Raw genomic sequence first — 22,149 nt, 5'->3', positions numbered from 1 at the left:
GAGATATGGGTTACTGTATAAAAACTAATAAAAGACAGAAAGGAAACTGTTGGCATAAATGTTAACTACATTTATCACCTGACTTTATGTTGTGATATGGAGAGAAGTTATGGGTACATAACATATTTGAATATTGGATCATTTGATGTTTACAGTTATTTAGTTTTAAAACTTTCTGGCAATATACAGGACATGCAGGCACGTTTATGAAATAAAAGCACCTCTTTAAAGTATACATTACTTTTTTTTTTATCCGTTTGGTTTACGTTGGGAATTAACACAATTGTTAAGCTAATATTAATAACCAGAGTACTGAACTAAAAAAAAATACAATAAGAAATAAAAAAATTTAACACCGCTCGTTCTAATGAAGCTTAAGATTGCACAATAGTACAAACTTTTTGCACCTCATACTTAAGTGGGCATGATGGGCCTGTGGTTTTTCTGGAAAATGATGAACTCAAGTTATAGGTATTCACCTTCTGAATTTGAGCCATAAACAGGATGTCATCCAGATGAGTATGACCTTCAGCAAAACCAGTCCTCTGAAGAAGTTTGATTGAATAGGGTAGGAAAAACTGTTGTCGTTTGACTTCTGACTGTAGTGGAATGAGAATTTTACCCATACTAATGTCTCTTCTTGAAGCTAGTTATACACAGGATAATAATTACCTTTTACCTTCATCAAAACTAACACCCCAACATAAGATTCCTATCCATAAACAAGGGAATAACATACACACTCTTGTGAGTAAAAAGCTACTGCCTACTAGCCCAATAGGATGTTTCTCGCTCAAGCACCAGTTTGGGATGGAGGAAATCCCAACAGTTATTAATGAAATCATGGAAATCAAACTGACGAAGTGTGAAATAATGTGTTAACAGTCACATTGGATACACCAGAGTCACTCTAAGAACTTCTCCCATCTGCTTTATTAGACAGTGCTACTGAAGGAGCTCTCTTTTAAAACATTATTAAGAGTTTTTTTTTCTCCTGCTAGTATACTCAAGATCCAGTTGTGTGGGCCATATATTTACTGCTTCAGCTTTAATAATGCACAACTATTTAGTAAACATTTGTTGTTCGTCCTCATTTTTCATTCAGTCAAAGCTGCCCTGGAAGTCAGAAGCACTTGGTATTTGTCTGGTTTAGTGGTGGTAATTCTAAAGGGTCCTTTTGTGTTTATCTTGCTGGGAGGAATCATTATGATTTTTACAGCTATAGGCAGACCTGCCTGATGATGAGCTGAAACCCCTGGGTCTGCATTTTGAAAAATTTTGTTTTCTCTGTCCCTTTGTACTGGAGGGGAAGGGAACAAGTTGGCAGTCCTAGTAATCTCTGCTTGACTGACCAATAAGACATTCCCTGCTCATTTTAAAAAGTAAGTAAAAGTTCACTTATTGCCTAGGCAAACAAAAACCACAACTTCCATAGTTGCAGACTGACACTACCATTTGACTCGGAAAAATTAAAATGGTGGGGGAACTCAAAAAAGGGTTAAGTTTTAGATGAGATGATGAAATATACTGGAACAGCTCCTTTTAAAAATCATCACTTTTACTGTTGGTGAAACGGAGTACATGTGGTGGGGACAGAGTGATAACCAACCTGTCCATTCCAGATCAGTCTCAACTGCCTTCATTTTATGTGTATGCCTTTGCCTTATTCCTGTATTAGAAAATGGGAATGTGCTTAAGTGTAGTCTAGAGTGAAAACAATAGTGGTTTTTAAAGAAACCTCCTGGTAGTGGTAGTATTCATTGATTCTTCTTGGAACTTCCTTCATATCAGTGTTTGCTTGGAGTACAATCCAAACATTAGGTATGCTCCTGGTATAAATTTGCTGAAGTAAGTGGAGGTATTCGCAAGATGAATCTTGGCTGAAAGATTGGATTTTCTATGATGTTTTTCGCCTTAATATAGCAGTCTTTTGTAGGGAAAACATGTCCCCTAGTCTTTGTCTAAGCTTGGAAAAGAGTGACTTTAGCTGCCATTTCAGTCAGAAATACATGATGGGATTTTGCAAGTCTACTGGACAATTGTAATGCAAAGCACAAGCTAGGAACTGTGCTTCAGAATGCAGTATACGTGCATGTAAAATAATTCTGATAGTAGAGTATAAGATGGGAACATAGAGGTGTGCATATGCATGCAGAAACATGTAGGAGGTAAAATACCATCCAAAGACATGCTTCACCTCCACAAAAGGAGACCTCCCTATCCCTGCTGTTAACTGGAGTGGAGTCAGGTTTGAATGCTTTCTGGATTTACATTCAAGTGAGGAAAGGATGAGCTCTTCAGATCTCTTTCCCATCTTGCAAGAGGCCCGTCCCTTTTGAAACAAATCGTTTTAAAATGATTAATACTTGGTTATTATGATTTTAATAATCTCTTTGAAAAAGAGAAAGTGTAATTTCAGTGTTTGGAATGGCTGTTTTAAAGCAATTTTAAAAGCTGTTCCTTCAGTTTAAATTCTGTCCTTGAAAGACAATGAGATGTATTGTTTGAAGTGACTGAAGAAAAAGAAGGAATTCAGGTGAAAATATTTGCAGTGATTTACCCATCTCTTACAATGATCTAATTTCCAAGTTATTAAAAAAAATAAGATTCCTCTTCACTTCTTGTAAATTGACTTGTACATGCTTTCTATAACAATAGGTTTGACTACGTGCAATGGAGATTTCTGAGTTGTATTTATACATTGTGAAACAAATAAATAAAAACAGGGAATATTTTTAAAAGGTGTAAGCTTTAATTATTTTTTATTAATTATGTTGGTTTATCTCATTAACGCCAAAGTGCAGCTGACTATTCTAAGCACGTGTAAATGGAACAGTTCTGCAATGCTGGTTCTTTTTATTTCCATCTTTAAGGAGAAATTTCAGTCTGTTGCCTAAAAAGAAAGTAGACTTTTTTTTTTGTGGCAAAAAGGAAGGGACATATAAGCATATAAGATGTATCAAGCTTCCCAGTTTTCTATGGTTTGCTGCTATAATATCATTGCTGATAACTTTTTATAGTACTTTTTTTTTTTTTTAACGTGTGATGATTTTGAATGAGTCTGTCCCCAATGCTTATGTTTTCATTAACTACCAGTTACATCTTCTTATGTGTTTGATTAAACTTTCTAATGGAAGTAAAGTGTGTTATTGTTTTAACTCCCTATTTTGCTTATCATTTTTTCTGCTTTTCTGGTTATATTTAAAGATTTGAAATGTTGGTTCTTTGGGAGAGACTGACTATATTTTTCTTTGAGCTTCATTTCATACACATTTATGATTTTAGACTTGTGCATTAGAAACTGATTTAAATTGTGCTACGTAGATCAGACTGTGAAAGATAGTGGTAATGTAGTTTTTGTGACATGTAAGGAGAAACAGTAGTGAATTACCTAATAAGACTAAGACATGGGTCTTTATAACGTTCAGGCCATATCACTGACAGCTTTGCCACTTCCTGCAATACCTTCAGGAGCAGATTCGTAGTATATAAATTGCAGTGCAACCAGAAAGAACTGTGTTTAAAACTTTTCTTCTTAAAAGAAAAAAAAATGGACAAAGTAAATCATATTTGCAAAGGGTATTCCTGAAATTGTTATCTTTGGCATTATATCAAGAATAATACCCTTTTGGTGAAAACAAAAAATCAACTGGAGAGACCTAAGACTTGGACACTTTTCAAAAAGGAAACTGAGGGCTTTGTAACTTATCTGCAGTACAAGAGAAGATGTTAATGTGGACTTTGCACTTTAGGAAGCCTGTTCTAACCATTTGGTTGTTGTCATTTTAAATACATGGGTTCAAATCCTTCAGGGAGGAATTGAGTTTGGATTTTCCACATTGAGACAGTTTTTCTGTTGCTTCTTTCTCCAACTATTTCCTTCTCAGAATGTCAAATAAAACAAATCCTTTTCTCACTTTTGAACATCAGCCTGCAATAGTGTCACTTTTAAAGACAGAGCAGAGTTAATTTCATCAAAATATATGGACATGTTTTCTTGTTGAATCTGAGAAAATACAGAGAATCAGCCAGATGTACCTGTGTTTAGACGTTAGGTTCAGGAATGACTTTAACTCACTGGTATTTCAGCTAATTTTCCATACTTTAAGAATAGCACAGATGAAATGTAAATAATTAATTACACTAAAAAGCAATCTGTCCCTTTGCTTTCATCTGGCCTGAAGAAAATGTGCTGTGGCAAAGTATTTCTCTTAGTCAAAATTTAGAAGAAAAATTGTCCATGGAAGAATCTCTGATGGGGAATATTTATTTTCCAAAGGGAATGTATAAGGGTCTTGATGCAGGAAATCTCTGAAATAGTCACTTACAGTAGTTCCTTTTTAGGAACCCTCCTGAGCATATACTTGATTTTAATTACAATTTTAGCACTTTCCAGAGTTAGACAGGTACAGTGCAGGTGCCATCCTCTCACAGAAAATTGGTTTCTAAATAAATGGGTGAACCTGAGGAGCATTCAGAGGGATGAATACAAAGAGAGAACTTTGTGAAATCAAAATGGGTTGACTTGGCATTTAGAGTTGATGTCACTCCCAGTATCTATTCGGGGAATCCAATCTCTGTCCTGAAGGATGAACAGCTGGCTCATTATCACAATTTTTGGCCATCTTAAAGCTGAAGTATTAAAATATCCATTGTAATGTACTTTCGTATGATCAGCCAGGGTGATCAGTGCCAGATGAAAGAGGACTCAAGTCTCTACATGTAAAGGTATAAGCTTCTACTGCTAATGTTGAGACTCAGCTGTTATCTCTAACGTTGAGACTCAAAGATATCTTGCCTGTGTATTTCTTAGCCAAGTGAGAAGTTTGTCATTATTGATGGGCAAAGACCCATATGGTATTAATTGTGGGTGTATTTATTGTCCATCCATTACTCAGCCTGGGCAAAACATAGAAGTTTAATAATGGCCTTTTCGCAACCCTATATTTCTCTGAATCAGAGAGAGCAGGAGGAGGCTAGAAAGCACAGTTTGTCTTACCATTTATCACAGTGTAATTGAGATTTAAACTAATTTTCATGAGCTTAAATTCTGTGATAGAAACAGATACAGGAGCAAGTCTTTTCACTGTCGTAGCATGTCTCCTGGATTTTGTCCCAGCTTCTACTCCTGCTGAAACCAATGGCAAAACTTCCATGGACTTTAGGATCTCACTTTGTTTTATTGTAATTGATAATTTGTGGTGTAATTGTAATTGCAATTGATAATGACAAGCTTCAGTGAAATAGAATAATATTTCACTTTTCACTTATAAAATGGTAATGTTTAGGATCATCAGAATAAAGGCATTTAAAAAGTCATGCTAAAATTGCAGCATTCAAAAGATCTTGTTTGCAAATCGGAATGATCTGTATCATTGGAAAAAAAACTTAATTTGCAAGAAGCAGTAAGTGCTGTGCCATCCAAATTCTTAATTAAAAAGGAGAACAATACCTTTTCTCACGTGCCCTTCCTTGTCTCTTACTGTAACTTTTTTTTTTTTGGTACTGCAAAGTTTGATATCAAAAGTGATGTATGAATCATATCCGATTCAGAGAAATACACACAAATAAAATGCCAGTGGATATCTTGTATTTTAATGGGCATAAATCTTATTCTGGACACTGCACTTCTCACACTCCTCTTTACTCACGAAGCGTAGAGGAGGAGGTTGGTTTTGCAGGGCTGAGCTCACAGAAATGACTCAGCAGTGTGCACAGTCCTGAGACTGCCTGAGATTTCTGTATATACATACTTTACCTGTGAATGCGTCTGCATGATACCAAGGGACTGACATCAAGGCAGTATCCTCCTGTCCATGGGCAAGAGAAATCTATCAGACGTTTCTTGTGCATGAGGGCAGAATTTGAGCCAGGGGATTTGCCGACATGAAAAAGATAAGGGCAGGAAGATAGAGATTGTTGGTTAGAGGAGTTTGGGTGCCCACGCAGTTAAGACACTCCATCTTTGGGAATGCTTCTGGAATGCTTGGAGCTCAAAAAGTATAGAAGGATAAGGGGAGGAGCACATCTCCAGGGACTGTAGAACAGGTTATCATCTGAAAGTGTTTGGTAATGTGGAACAAAGTAGATTAACACAAAACTGTATTTTTGACCTGAAAGTAAAACATCAAGGAACAAAGCTGAAATTGCACTTTTTTTTTCTTTTTTTTTTTTTTCTGCATTGTCCCCTGTAGAGAGTTGAGGCGTCTTTCTGTTCTAACTTATTTAATTCCAAGTACTAGGAAAATACAGGTTTTGTGGAACAAATGCATACTCTGTGCTGGTTTAAAATCAGCATACTTCAAATTGCACTCTGTTAATTATGACTGCTGTTCCCCACTTTACCCTTCAAACTGCACTTTCACGTGGTTGGGTAAAAGTTGTATCCCCAAAGTCCTGGGCTTCAAACTGTTTCGGACTGAGAAGCAAACACTCTAGAGCAACAGGAATTTTGCAGGGTGCTCGGTCACAGCCCTTCTGGTGGAGGGCAAGGGAGATCTGCTTGGCTTTGCATCAACACTTCATGTGTCTTCTAAAAAAAATTATGTTTTTCAAAGCATTATTGATGCCCATGCAAAAATAGCCATCTCTTCCCTTCATTATCTGTCACCAATAGTGGGAACCTGGCACTGCTTAATTTAGTTTTTAGTCAAGTTGAGGTTCTCAGTCAGTGTTTCAGATTTGTGGTTGTTGCCCTGATGGCTCTATGTGATGGGAAAACAAGATTCTGTTCTCTGCTCTGCTGGTAGTTTTGACAAAGCCACTCTGGCTTAATTTTCCCATCACTGAAACTAGGAAATGGTGTTTAGAAAAGTTCTAAGCGTATCTGCTTGCACTCTTTTATAAAGGTAGGTGGTTTTTTTCTGCCTTTTAAATCAGACAGTTGAATGCAACCAACTGTAACAATTAGTGACTCATTTAGTAATTTAACTGGAATCATTTTTTGGATTTATTTTGCTCATAAAAATGGTTGTCTCTAACAAATATAATATTCCACAGTGTACTGTAACACAGCAGTTTTTCCACAAACAAGTCATGATTTAGAGAACATCTTTTATTAATGTTTTAATTTAATTTAAGTACATCATTCATATTAATGCTTATCACATTATAATGCCTTTATAAGTGCTCTGAGAACATCAAATAAGACACTTAAATATAACTTCAGGAAATAAAATTATGGCCTATTTAAGAGCAATATATACATGTACCTGAGTACATATAATTGTGTTGTTATGCATATCTTTCCTTGAGTGGTGCTTAAGCACCTTATTTAACACAGGAGTCAGAATTTATCATTAATGTGGCAGGGGGCACTGGACCATGGGGGATGAAAAAGTACCTTCAAGAAAGAAAATAAAAATAAGCAGCCAACCTAAAAAGAACAGGAGAAAGTCACCATCCAGCAGAGAAAACTATGTTGTGGAAGTCAAAACTACAGGACTAAAGTGTTAATTGCTAAAAGTAAAGCTGAGTTAGATCTTTAAAGGATGTTAGAGCAAATAGCAAAAGTTTCTTTGGTTTTATAAAGAGAGAAAAAGGAGAAAAATGATCTGTGAAATGGGAGTGGGGTGGACATCAGAGATAATCCAGCTATAGCTGTCAAATTAAATTAATACTTCATCTTGGTTTTCAGTAAAGATGATGTTGATATTATTAGAAAATCTTTTAAGTTCTGTGTGTGATGTTCATCTGCAATTTATTACCTAACTCTTCACCTGACACCTACCTAACTCTTCACCTTGACAAGTTAACTCACCCATGTTTAGGAAAGATGCATTCAAGACTGGACCAGTGTAGAAAATAGCTAGATCGGAGAAGGGAGACTCTTAAAAGATAGAGATCTAACTTGTTTGTAAACAGCAAAATGCAGGCTGAGAGGGGATATGATTCTTGCCTAGATATTCCTTCAGGATGCTAAACAATACTGGAGGAGAAGAGCTGTTTCACCTGAGTCATGTCATTGTCCCACAAACAAATTTGTTCAAACTTGCTATGACTTTTAGATTGGAATTGAGAAAGAAAGGCTGCATGTTGTCAAACCATTGAGCAGTATGAGCAAGAACCAGAAAAACCTAACTGGTATTCAAGATGGAGCTTGACAAGTCAATGGAAGGGTTATGGGTATGGTTCCTGGTGATAACACAGGCTTGGAAATTATAATGCAGAAGATGTCTCCCAGTCGGCATTCATAAGTGAAAAGTCCTTAAGAGTTAATCTTGTGTCTTCCATCCCTTTTCTCCTACCACACCTAAAACAGAATTGCTTTAAGAAGAAGTAATAATAATAATAATAATAAATAAATAATAATAATAATAATAATAAAACCCAATACTGTCCCATTGTGACCTCTGGGATGCATATTACTGTCAATGGTGGGTTTTCATGGAAACTGTGTGTTTTTAAAGCTGGGAAATACTCTGTTCATTCAGATCATGTAATTTGAATCAACATCAGTAATACAAACTAGGACAGGTGAAGCTTTTCTACCCAGTTGTCATAGAAATGTAAGATTTTTTTTTTATTATTCATTAAGTTACTATGTTATAGAGTTAACTTGCCCCATTTTACTTCTTGCTTATTCATTCCAGCTACATACATACATACAGAGGAGGAAGGAGAACAACAATTATAAAGAATATCTAAAAAAAGGCAAATTATTAACTTTATTGTACTCTACTGATATCAAAGCCAAACTTCAATGTTTTAATGGAAATAGAAGCAAGGATTAAATATAGCTTAGTTTGGATATTGAAATTAGACCAATAATGTCTCAAATATTAATTCAGTTGAAACATCCTGGTCCGCTGAAGGGAGGACCATTCAGTGGATAAGGAATTGGCTTGAAGGCCGCACCCAGAGAGTGGTGGTCAATGGCTCCATGTCCAAGTGGAGGCTGGTGACAAGTGGTGTCCCTCAGGGGTCTGTACTGGGACCAGTGCTATTTAATATCTTTACTAATGACATAGGCAGTGGCATCGGGTGCACCCTCAGAAAGTTTGCAGGTGACACCAAGCTGAGTGGTGTGGTCAATACAAGAGAAGGAAGGGATGCCATCCAAAGGGACCTGGACAAGCTCGAGAAGTGGGCCCACCTGAGCCTAAGGAGGTTCAGCAAGGCTAAGTGCAAGGTGCTGCACCTGGGTCGGGGCAGCCCCAGACATGAGGACAGACTGGGAGAAGAACTCATTGAGAGCAGCCCTGAGGAGAAGGACTTGAAGGTTCTGGTGGACCAAAAGCTCGGCATGAGCCACCAGTGAGTGCTTGCAGCCCAGAAGACCAACTGCACCCTGGGCTGCATCAACAGAGGCATGGCCAGCAGCAGGTCAACGGAGGGGATTGTCCCCCTCTGCTCTGCCTTGTGAGGCCCCACTTGGAGTGCCACAGCCAGCTCTGGGGCCCCCAGCACCATAAGGATGTGGGCCTGTTGGAGCAGGTCCAGAGCAGGGCCATGAGGTTGATCAGAGGGCTGTAGCACCTCTCCTATGAAGAAAGGCTGAGAGAGCTGGGGCTATTCAGCCTGAAAAAGAAAAGGCTCCAGGATGACCTTATTGCAGCTTTTCGATACTTAAAGGAGTCTTATAAAAAAGATGGAGAGCAACATTTTGCTTGTTCAGATAATGATAGGACAAAGGGAAATAGTTTTAAACTAGATGATATTTAAAGTACCTTCCAACCCAAGCCATTCTATGATTTTCTGATATATTTCTGAATTATTTTAATAGAATTGATATCTTTCGTATAGATATATGTTAAAATCTTAACACGTCACAGTCTTCAGTGCAGTTACCTTCAGTATGATCATTGCTTTACTTCTGAGTCTGGATTTCCAGACAGCAGAACTTGAGTGTTGGGTAGGCATTGGCATGATCACCAGCCTTGTCTATAGAGACAGCATGGGTGAAGTTGTCACGAGCTGAAGAGTACAAAGAAATGGAGTGCAACAATATGTGCTTTGCCAGAGGGGCGAAAGGATGGTGTCTTAATGATCTTCAGATTATAAAAAGCAAAGGTGTTTACCCTATTTATTGTTTTAGATTGGATCTGAATGTAGCAGTGCTTTTGGAAAAGTATCTAAGAAAGCTTAATTTGGTTAAAATATTGACTTAAATGTTTGACAAAGCAGATGCCAGAAGCGTGTGTAGCAGAACAGTATTTTTATAAATTCCAGAAATAAGGCATGAAGAGTTTGAAAATGTCACTTCTAAGACTACTAGAGAAAGCCAGCCTGTTTTCTTCCATTCCTGAATTCTGTGAGAGGACTTAACTGTTCTCTTTCAGGAGCTGCATACTACCAGCCACCCTTTGAATGTGACTTTCTCAGCTTAGTTGCCTCAGTTGCCCAGCAGCTGCTTCATTTCACTACAGTGGTGGCCAAACTGATTTCTGTAGGCAACGTTATTTGATTATGGAGTTTCACAGGGTGTTGAGTAGAGCTGAGAAATACAAAGGTAGCTCCCAATATCAGAAGATACAAGCCTTTCCTTCAGATCACTGAGGTCTCACTGCATAAGTAAGTGAATGTTGTCTTTACTAACTGTTTTGTTCACTAGGTGATGACAATTCTGGAAGGAAGGTGATTACCTTCAGTTGCTGCCGTATGCCCCCTTCTCACCAGCTCAATCACACCAGATTGCTGGAGTAAGTTTCTCTCAATCTTCTGTGTGGACTACTTTACATTTTATGTGTGAACTTCTATTAGCTTGTTTCCAGATGAATGAGCTTTCAGGGCAGAGAAGCAGGAGGCAGAGAGTGAAAAGAAAAAAGAATGCATGACCTACTAGTGTTAATACTAAATCAATGAAATGTAGATGAAACCGTCAGTTACTTCACTTGGAATATTGACTAGCAGAAGCAATGCACTGTGTACTGAAATTAACTTGGTGTCATGATTTTATTAATGAATTCTGATAGTATTTTAAAATGGAATTTATGATGAGGACCAGTAAGAGAGGAGGAATTCTAGTATTTTAGTGCTCTATATGTATGTTCTCATGAATAGCAAGATTTTCCTTAATTGGCTATACTTCAGCTCCTAAATCACTTAACAAGAAGTTTTTGTTATTTACGTGTTAGTGTTTTTCCTCTTTGTATAAAATGGCCTGCATTAAGTACAATATTATTATACTTAGCTCTCTTATATCTCACTTTGTAATATTTCTTTTTGTTTAAAAGAGGATATAACTGTAAAATCACAATGTTCTTCCTTATAAACTTGCTGCAGCAAGGACATGTTTCTGCTGTGACTCACAGTTTGTCATTACAATGAGATCTGTTCCGCCATGAAATGCTTGTTCTTATTAAGTATTTTAAATCTTTTTGGAGTTCTTGTACAGCCACCATTGCCAAAATGTTTGAGCACCTTTCAACCATCAGTACCCATCACCCTTGTGAAGGACAGAAGTGTTCTTATCTCAACTTTTGAGAAGCAGAGAGGAGTGTTTGAGACCATGTTACTTCATTTGTGTGCTCATCACGCCTAGCATATCTCCACAGCCTTAAGCCAAAGCTTGCTGTGTAACACATGGGGAGCGTTAGCACCTAGGAATAAGAGCCACACCAGTCAGCACCTAACCTGGAGGAGTTACCTGCACAGATTAATAGGAAATGCCAAAGAAAGGAGTGTGACAATCCACATTATCAGATCTAAATACCTTCCTCAGTTCTGCAGGGAGGCACCTTGATGAAACTAGGATTTCTAGCCCTAGGACTCTCCTGGACTTGAACACTTAAATGTTTTTCTGTATCTGAGCCTACATCAAATTCGCTTTGAAAGTCTGTGCTAAGAGAGAGAACTGAAGGCAAATGTCTGAATGTGAAGCTGCCAATGTAACTATCAAGTGATCTGTGTTAGAGTAGATCACTTGATAGTAGTTAGCCTAAGATGTTGAATTTTGAGGAAAAAACTGTGGAGTAGATCCAGATTGGCAGGTGTTTTGTGATTAAATCACTTAGAGAATTGATTTGGTAAAGCTTTTATAATGTCCCTCCAATTCTGTTACAGGCATGGAACAGGTAATTGTACAGAAACATTGTTTATTTTATGCCCAGAAAGCTCTCGATTGTTTTTAGAAGTACAGGCTTTCTGTATGCAATGTGGCAAGGAATTTGCATGCTATAAAATAAAATATGAGGCTCTCTTTATGTAAGAGTATCTGTTTAGGTATATTTTGATTTCAGACTCTTTTTTCAGACTCTTTTCTTGTTTTTTTTCCAAGTCTTGAACAACTGTTACCACTACTTCCATTAAAATAACATTTAATACTCAAGTCAGGGATCAAAACAGCACTATATTAATTGAAATGGCATTCCTTGTCCCGGACTATTCTCAGTCTTAAGATTTACAGTATGATGGGCGAATAAGTAGATCAGTAAGACTGTGGGAGTGCAGTGTAGCAGTGAAGTTATCTGCTTTTGCATAGGTGAATACTCAGTGTCCTTCATACTTGCAAATAGCCACAGCCTAATAAATGTCACTGGAGACTATTTTGTTGAATGAAAAAGGCTTACATGCAGTTAAGAATGATAGCTGGGGCTCTGTTGCAGAATAATAAGATAGCATTGAGAATGACTTGAGAAAGTTCAAATCTGACACAGCAAGAAATGAGGCCAGATTGTACTCCTCCATCATTGCTTTATTTGAATCATTGAGCTGTGTAATAGACCATACAGTGTTTTCAGTTGTAGGAGAAAGGGAAGACAAAAGCATCTTACGCTATACCATAAAAGAATCAATGTACAGAAATCTTCTTATAAAACATGCAGTATTATTTCAAGATGGGATAAGTAGTGTAGTTCTTTAAATTAGTTTTAAAGGAAGTGATCTATGAATGTAGTCCCTATATCACAAACAGGGGAAAGGCAAACATATTCAAGAAAACAATTTACAGTAACCAGTTGTAATTAGCAGTAATTAGGGTTAATGGATTTTTTTGAGAATTTAAAATGGTTTAAATTGAGAGGAAAAAAAAAAGACGTATTATTTTGAAAAGTAAAACTTGGCTAATAGAAAGGAATTTACAAAGACCAGAAAAACAGCAAAAATAGAAGTCACTGTCAGTTAAAATGCATCCTTTAAAGCATTTCTTGGAAAGCACAGTCCTATATTGTCTTCATCTTTTAGTGATTTGTGAACACCATCATTTTTGTAATTAATTATGTTCATTTAAATTTCATGCTTTGTACTGAGGTGGAATTATTGACAACACTGTCACTAAAGCAAGACGAACTTTTTTGATAAATACATTGAAGCAAGCATGAATCTGCAGTCATGAGTGTTCAGAGCAAAAATAGCACATTTATTTCTCAGTTAAGAATCCCATCCAGTAAACTGTCTTAAAATTAAAATGTTCTCTTTCTTCTCAGGTACTTGAAATATACTCTGGACCAGTATGTAGAGAATGATTATATGGTTGTCTACTTTCACTATGGCTTGAAGAGTCTGAATAAACCATCTCTGAAATGGTTACAAACTGCCTACAAAGAATTTGACAGGAAGTATGTCTCCAAAATATTTGATTTACTCATTCTTTTGTGTAATGTCTGTAGCTAACTTCTGTGAAGGAAGCATATTTATCCCGATCCACCCGCAGCTAGCTGTTGAGTTTATTTTGCCATTGCAGATTTTTGTAATTATCTCAGTCTGTTGGTTCTCTTATAAATATCGTCTGTAAAGTGCTCACAAATGTCCTAGGTGTTGGAATGGTTATACAAATATATGAAAAGCCTCGGGATCAAGAACTGAGAGGCGCTGCCTTTCTGTGCACTATTTAACAAGAAGCCTGTGGCACGCCATTAGCCATCATTCTCTATAATCTCACAGTTGTGTGTGAACCTTTAATCATCTTAAGGCTAGGGTCTATATGAAAAGGGAGAGATTAGTTTCTAACAGATCATTTCACACAGCACTTGTGGCATTCATTGTTATATGTAAAGCCTGAAGGGACCCCTGCGCTTTGTATATGCCTGTCCTTTGGAGCAACAATGGCTACTGCTGCTGACTTCTTTTTTAGGGGATTGGATGTGGTGTGGTCTAGGCCAAAGCTTCTCTATATATAGCATTTCAAAAGTGAAAACTAAATATCTGATGTTTATTCTCTGAAAATGAGTACTTATCAATGGAACTGTAAGTTCCTGTTGAAATGAGTTAGGCTTTTACTTGGTTGCAAGTTGTTACTTGTTTTACTTGTTTTTGTAAGTTGGCTTCAAGAGAGCAACATGACTGGAAGCAAGAACATACATAAATGGCTCTTTGCTGATAGTGGAAGTGTACAACTGTGTGCGTACTGGGGAGATGGTTTGTACATGTCTAATTTTTTTCCATTTTGGAGCTGGAACAAGAGGTAAATCTCCAAAAAGACACTGTGAAAAAGATTACTGGGTGTTTCTAGACTAAGCTGGAATGTAAATACATGAGCATTTCACACTGCACACCACCCTGCTTTGAAAATGGAAGTTGAAATGTGTACAAAAACACTTGGTTGTCTAGTGCCAGAGCTCAGTCTTTTGAATCTTACCCAGTAGCATTCTGAAACTCTAAAATCCACTATGCAAGAAAATGAGGTTGTGCATAGAGCTGCAGTGGGAAGGTATCATCTGAAGCATCTAACTGCTTTCATGAGAGACTGCTCTTGGCTCAGCAACAGACCAAGAAAGCTTATTTTTTTTCTAGTAGGTTTCTGAATATGTTTACTAGAATGCATCTATTGCTTCTATAAATAGGGTAAGGGAGAATAAAGGCAAGGGATCTCCTGTATTTTGTATTTGGTGAAAGGTTTGGACTACAATACTGGTTTTTGCTGTACTCTGACGGTTCCTGAAAATAAATCACTGTAAGGAACTAGAAGCCTACCCTATTGTATTCTTTTTCTTATGAGACAATCCCGAACTAATTTACAGCAGTGCTATGGGGAGAGGCATTACGAGGGGTAATATCTTCTTCAGTTTTGTTGCCTTCTGACCTGCGAATACCTCTGGTGTACAGTGTGACTGGGTTAGGCCAGAAATCTGTTTTCTCTGTTCTCCCATCCTAACCCAGAAAGCAGGACAACCAAAGAGGAACAGATAAAACCAGGTAGCTGGGAAAAAGCAGGCAACTTTACACTCATCGTTTTATACACAATGAAGTTCTTAGCATACTGTCATTGAGAAGCTCACAGCGGTATTTACAGCACAACATAAATGTTCAGCGGTACTAGCCAGATTGGGGGAGGGGGGGGGAGGGGAAAGCACCTTTCAGACCTCTTCCATGCATGTGTTTTGGGGATCAAATAAAAGAAAGAAGAGAGTACAAAGGAAGATAGTAATTAGCTAGCGTCATGAAAGTAAATGTTTAACTGGAATAGTTTCAAAAGAATAGATCTTGTTTTTAAGCAGAAGCTCACTGAAGTCTTTTGGGCATTTGATTACAGCTCAGGAAAATGTGAAGTATGTAAACTTCCATAGAAGTAATGGCTTATGACGTTGCTTCACGATGCAAAAAAGACTTAAAATATAAACATCAGTAAAACACCTTAGATGCTCTGCTTGTTAGTTTTTATCATTGAATTTGAATTCTTATCCGCAGTGGTGCCTGTTGCACAGGAGGATAGTTCTTGCTTGTGTATGATACTGGCTTTGTAAAAACAATGCTATTTTTATTCAAAGATATATGGGCCCAGTTAAAACCCAAAAGGAAAAGCTGTTGTAACTGCTGAGTTGGACCCTTTTTTCCTCTTACCATAACCTGTTACATGAAGATTTTTCTTAATAGTTAATGATTGTTTTTTTTAGCAATGAATGGTGAACACCAGGGAGGCTTCCCTCCTGGGAATAAAACTTAGCAATCTATAAGAAACAGTTTATATAGAAAAGCAGGGTATTTGATTATGTGTTTTCTCAATTTCATTTTGCAGTAAGATTGAATAAAATCAGAGTCTTTTTGTGCAGCCTGGTTTCCATTTCAGTTTCAGCCTACTAGGATCTGTTGAGTACCATGATATAACACTGTAAAATCAGGCAACGCTGTAATAAAGTCTTTTGTTTTAAATGAAGGGGACCATCTGATATAAAACAATGTGTAATTTGTGTCAACTTTGGTAATAATGACCAAAGCAAGACAAAAGTAGTAAGAAAGAAAAAGATTAGGTGTAAATTTTACATCTGAAAATTTAGAAAATTTCTCCAGTGTGAAACTCTTTTAAGCAGAAAATAGTGGGAAATGAAGGAAAGTCGGTTTCTATGATTCTTCCTTCTCTTCTCAATTTTTTTCAAGTTGCCACTTCTCTCATAATTTCCCTTCCACTCTCCAGTTATTAAGCTCTCAAGACAACAGACATTGTTTAGGAATGTTATACTATTGTATCATCAAAACTGACCTTTTATTTATTTATTTATTCATTCGTTTCATATTGAGTTTCTTCTGAATTAGGTCTTTTTAAGAATGCTGTATGATATTGCTGTAATAATAGCTTTCATTCAGTTTTATCTATTCAATTCTACAGTCTGTGATAATGAAAAATGTTCTAACAATTTCATTTTCTTCTACTAGGTATAAGAAAAACCTTAAAGCACTGTATGTTGTACATCCAACGAACTTCATAAAAATTCTGTGGAATATTTTTAAACCTCTTATAAGGTACTTGGCAGGTTATTCAACACATTTTTCTGTTTATTTAAGGATGATTTGTTCTCTAATAATTCGCTCTTAAAAAGCTTGAAGTAAAATATGTCAGGTAACAGCACAACACCCATTTAAATTGCCTTGAACTTGTAAGGTGAGTTTAAGCTTGGTTATGAATAATAGGGTAGAGGATTTTTCCTTTCTAAGAAAAGGCAGTCTCGATATATAGTAGGTTCATTGGTATGTTAAAGTAAACACCACTTTAAAACGTAATTATTCTGTGGCCCATGAATGACTTTTTTGTCCTGTTTAACAGTACTTAGCACAAGAGAACTGGGTCCCTGACTGGAGTTACTGGGTTGTATGGTAAAGCAGATAATGAATGCTTAACCTTTGATCTGATCTCAAATGCTGGGATGAATAGGAATGATGTTACTCCTGTGTTCAAAGTTAATAGATAAGCCCTGAAGTACCCATAAGAATTTGAGATGGAGGGTATAATGTTGAATGTATTTTACTGGTGGATTCTTTTCCTTTGCGTAGTAGAAACCAATGGTAGTAGCTACATGAAACCAGCAACAACGGACGGATACTGATAAGTGCTAAGTTGGTTGGGATTTCTTAAGATTTTGCTCCTGAACTTCTGTCACTTTCAAATTCTAACATTTTGCAAAATATATTATGAATGTCCTCATGGTTAAAGGAATAAAGCAACTTATCTCGAGAAACCATAACGAACGAACTACTGATGTCTGTTATGGCAGCAAATTATTTAATTATAAAGGGGAAATCTAAATTCTAGACAGAATGGAACATGCAAGAAGCATGTGAAAATAAAAAAATAATTACAGCTTGAAATCATTCTGGAATCTGTTGTTCTTGAAACAAGAAGAATTACTGTAGATACTTATTTTGACTGGCAGTGAAATAAATGCCAGAGATCCAGGACAGAGACCACTAGTGAGCAAAGTGTGACAGAAGTAGGAGATGTCAGAAGTTTTAAGGAAACAGAAACATTCTTAATCTGTATTAAAAGACTCAGACATGGCCAACTTCTTTCTCAGAGGCAGCTGCGAATGATTTGTGGGGTATCGAGAAGTCAGCTTCAGGCGTAAGATGTCAAGCCAGGCATTGTGTGGTTAAGGAACAAAGCTTAGTGGGGAAGGAAAGCTGTTGTCTGGGTGTACTCAGTGATCATACCACAGCATGGAACCAGTACTGGCTCCAGGATTTGGCCGCATACTTTTATAACCCTCCTTGCACTTCAAATTTTTGACAGGAATAACATACCCTGGGTGTTAATGCGCTTGGTGGACCCACAGGTGGATAACCACCATGTTATTTGTCTAGAATAATAATTGGCTGATAATACTCAGAAAACAAGAAGTTAGTTTACTTTTCAAGTATTCATTTTCTCTGGATATTAAGATGATAAATAAAATTAATACTTTTTTTTTTTTTTCTTACAAAAGTATGTTACACTGATACACTGGCATTTAAATCCTTGTTTACTTCAGATGTGAAAATGAGTGATACTGATAAACTTAAGCATTTGTATCTGGCATAGAAAATTCAAACCAGGACTTGTAACCTTAGATGCATGATCATCTTGCTGAACACCCTGCTTTCATCGGGATTGGGTATTCTTGGTTGTACTCAACTTTTACCACTGTATACCTGGATAATTGTTTTGACTCTGATCTGGTAATACTCTACTCATTAAAAACAAAGCAACCAACCAAACAAAACAACACCACATGACCAACAGAAATTTGTACACTGAGAATAATAATAATGATTATTATGACATGTCATATGTCATAATTACTATGTCATAATAATACTAAGTATTATGAGAAAATAATTGAAAGTATGAGTAAACTCTGAAAAGTCCCTAAGTCACTTACAGAGAATTCTTTGTTAGCCCTTACTTATAATTTTGAAATCACAGGCCAAAAAAAAAATAATGCTTGGAAAAAAGACAAGCTGAAAAGCTCTGAAGTTGTACACACACGGACAGATAGCTATCAGAGTTACAAAATCACTTGTCTGCTAGCAAAATTTTGCACTTTGCAATTAAAAGCTCCTAAAATTCTGAAGCAACTTGCATTTGTACCATCTCCCACTAGAGGGAGAGTGTGTATATATGTTTGACAGTTCACTGATAAATTCATTACTGTGAGAGAATTTTTCTCCAGTTTTGCTATCAAAGTAATTTGCAGCAAAGTACAGTTTTTATTGTAAACACCTACTACTTTTCTTGACAATTCATTACAGGACAGATATTTTGTATTGCAGAAAAATATGAAATTATTTTGGACCACCTGTAACTGAAACTCAAGACCTAACTACTGATAGTTGGTACTTCGAATTTGAAAGTCTGTTTTGTGCAATTTGTCACAAGAGCCTTATTATTCAAGTTGTTTCCTAGAAGCTATGCAGCCCTTTCCAAAACAGATACATAATGATGGCCCAGCACTTCAAGGGTATACACTGTCCACTCTTTGAAAGTCTTGCCCGTCACTTACTACTTCATAGTTTTTGTCTACAGTCCCATTATTTTGTCTTTTGGTAGGGAGGAATACCTAAATAACACCAACGTGGTCTGTTGGCCACGTAAAAGAAGTTAACAGTTCTGTTAGCAAGCCTTGTAATGCTATGGGAAAGCTGTTTTTCAGTGTAGTTTAAAGCAGTGTTTTTCATATCTATGCAAATCACAAAACATTCAGATGGAAGTCAGTTATTTTTATTCAAATCAGACTCTCAGGCATGCACTGTATGTTTGATCATATGAAATGAAATACATCTTATGTCTCCTGCTGCTTCAATTACAGTCTAATTTTGAGTTGCATCAGCACTTACATTTTTGTAATGGAAACTAAACCCTTCATAAATGTTCCTCTCATGCTGATTTTTATACTTCTTTGCAATTTTTTTTTAGCCATAAGTTTGGGAAAAAAATCACCTACTTGAACTATTTAAGTGACCTGAGAGAACATCTCAAATATGACCAGCTTCATATTCCTCAAGAAGTCATCCAGTAAGTGGCAAGTTTCAAATACTTGGTCTCGCCTTTTAACAGGTAGGGTTGTGTCATGTTCACTGTATTCCAAGCAGAATCTAATCCTATTTCTTCAATGATTCAAAGTCTAATTTACCTATCTGTGCTTGGCTGGATTTAATTCTGAAAGCTGCATTGTCATGAAAGACATGCTAAAGTTTTTCACGTTTACAGAGGAGAACCCTATATAGTTTTCTACAGATCTGAAACATCTACATCTCACTTTTGGAGCATTTTCTTCATATAATTGCAGCCCCTCTGTGAGCATTAACAAAACCAATCCATATGTTGTTACTGCTTGTGAGTACCACGTAATGTTCATGGGCAAAAATAACAATCCTGACGTCTTTGCTTGCATATTGTAACAGATCAAGTGACTTCCTTTTGATAAGAGCATTCACAATCAGCAAAGAGTTGATTGATTTTAAACTTTATGGATACATCTATTGTTAGCAGATCCATTAGTTTTATGTTGTGTATGTATGTGTGTTAGGGAGGAGTAATGGAGAGGGAAAGAAAAAGACATGCACAGGGTATACATGCCAAAATTGTCAAGTGCTGGTATTAGTGTCAGTAACAGTATTTACGACTCAATGCTTTACATGGAAATGCTTTGATGTACTGACAGGAAGTGATTTTATGTCACTGCTGAATGAAAGTAACCGGAAGCTTTGATTGTGACTGTTATTGATGCCTGTTGTGTTTTTACACACCTTTTTTGTAAATAGGGAATAGCAGAAAATACCTTACAGCTCTAAGGTTATAAATTGGATTGCATGGCTGCAAAAGAGAGGGAAGTTATATTTTGCATAGCAAATAGGCTTTAAATTATAATGTGTTCCTATTTTTTTATGTTAGTGCACTCTGTTGGCTGAAGCGAAAAACTCTTCTGTGTCTTGCTTAAGGATTCTTCTGCAAATACTACTTTAAAAATTCCCTAATTCTTACATTAAATTAAATGTAAATTCTGTAAGACCTGCAGCATATACACTATTGTCAGGAGTTTAGTATTCTGAACAAAAATGGTACCTCTTTGTACATGCAGTTTGTCAGCTGTGATGCAGAGAACATCAATGATTTCTTGATTTTTGCAGACATGATGAAAATCTTCGGGGGAAACAGAAGGGAAAACTGCCACCTGTTGTTAAAATTCCTCCACCAAGACCACCTCTACCTACCCAGCAATTTGGAGTCAGCCTACAATAGTAAGCCATGAGATTTCTATAATACAAGATTTCTATATCCTGCAGCCTTCTATAATATGCAAATTCACTGGACACAAAGTCAACAGATGTTTCATTTAGTATATGTTTAGTTTCTCATTCTCTTTGAAAGCCGTAAAACTACAGAGCTAGGCAGTAGCTTTTATGAATCCAGGACAGGTCTTAGTCCCTGTGACAAACAATAACAACAAGAACAAAAAAAAAAAAAAAAAAAAAAAAAAAAACTTCTAACTTCCAACCATAGTCATTTCTGTCAGAGATATGGAAAACTATCTTCCTATGGCATCCTCCTCAAGAGCGGCTGACAAATACTGTTTGCATTCAATAAAAACAGTTCAGTTTGTCTGATCCATGGACATTTGTCGGATTTCTTCCCACCCCCAAGTCTGCTCTTCTGGTTCTAATGATTCAGCTTTAAATGAGATATAAAATATATATAATTTTCCCCTGGTTAAATGTTAAGCATCAGTCCTCTCTGGAAGGCCTGATATTAGAACAATCAATATCTATTGTGTAAGAGCTACTATGACATTAACTTTTATGATATCTCTTTAGAGTCTAACTTAACACTTTAAACGTGACTAACTCACTTTCCTAATTCAGAAAATATCTTTTAGGTGGGCTTCACTGGGTCATTAAGAAGGACAATGTTTTAAGCCACTGCTTCAGTAGTAAAGGTGGGACTGTTGGCTGGCATCAGGGCATGCTGTCACTTGCCTCCAGCACAGCCTGGCTGCTCAAGCAGCTCTATCTAACCTCTCACAGGCTTATGCGATCAGACAGCATGTTGTGTGCCACAATTACCATCTGCTACTGGTATTTTATTTCTCTATGCCTGAACAGTGTCTCTGAACAGTGTGTTTGACTGAGTTGCATATCATGAGTGTGCAGGGGCTATCCTTCCTGACTCTGCTGCTTTCCAGTTGTGTTACCATCAGCAAACCACATCCGTCTTACATGCCTCAACCTTTGCAAGTATATAGAGGGTGGCTGCTTTAAAAAGAACTTTTCTGTGGAAGATCTGTCAGTGGAGAATCACTGAGAGAGGCATTAGTATCATTTTTGGTCTGGAGAGTTCTACCACTCACTAAGGAGGCTCCTTGCGTGAGTTCAGTTCAGAGCACTCTGATGTCCAAAACTGAAGCATTGTGGATATTCATCGTCTGCCCACATTTGTCCAGATCACTTCTTGCAGAAGAGGTAGTGCTGCATCACCATGTAGAAATTACAAATAAACAAATCCCCTACAATCTATAAATGAGTAGA

At 36.8% G+C, this 22,149-nt stretch overlaps 1 protein-coding gene across 14 annotated transcripts in view; it reads left to right on the top strand.

The window, feature by feature from the left end:
- The window catches only part of ARHGAP8 (Rho GTPase activating protein 8), a 90,680-nt gene that overhangs the window by 28,288 nt on the left and 40,243 nt on the right, over positions 1 to 22,149 (top strand). For all 14 annotated transcript variants that reach the window (XM_040565089.1, XM_040565024.1, XM_040565033.1 and 11 more), the window contains 5 exons: positions 10,553 to 10,640; positions 13,365 to 13,496; positions 16,528 to 16,614; positions 19,541 to 19,639; positions 20,755 to 20,865. In XM_040565089.1, the coding sequence (XP_040421023.1) occupies positions 10,553 to 10,640; positions 13,365 to 13,496; positions 16,528 to 16,614; positions 19,541 to 19,639; positions 20,755 to 20,865 (517 nt within the window). The remainder of the gene's footprint in view (positions 1 to 10,552; positions 10,641 to 13,364; positions 13,497 to 16,527; positions 16,615 to 19,540; positions 19,640 to 20,754; positions 20,866 to 22,149) is intronic.

Source organism: Cygnus olor, chromosome 1 (assembly GCF_009769625.2).
Source record: "Cygnus olor isolate bCygOlo1 chromosome 1, bCygOlo1.pri.v2, whole genome shotgun sequence".
Lineage (NCBI taxonomy): Eukaryota > Metazoa > Chordata > Aves > Anseriformes > Anatidae > Cygnus > Cygnus olor.
This window is presented reverse-complemented; position numbering and strand designations above follow the sequence as displayed.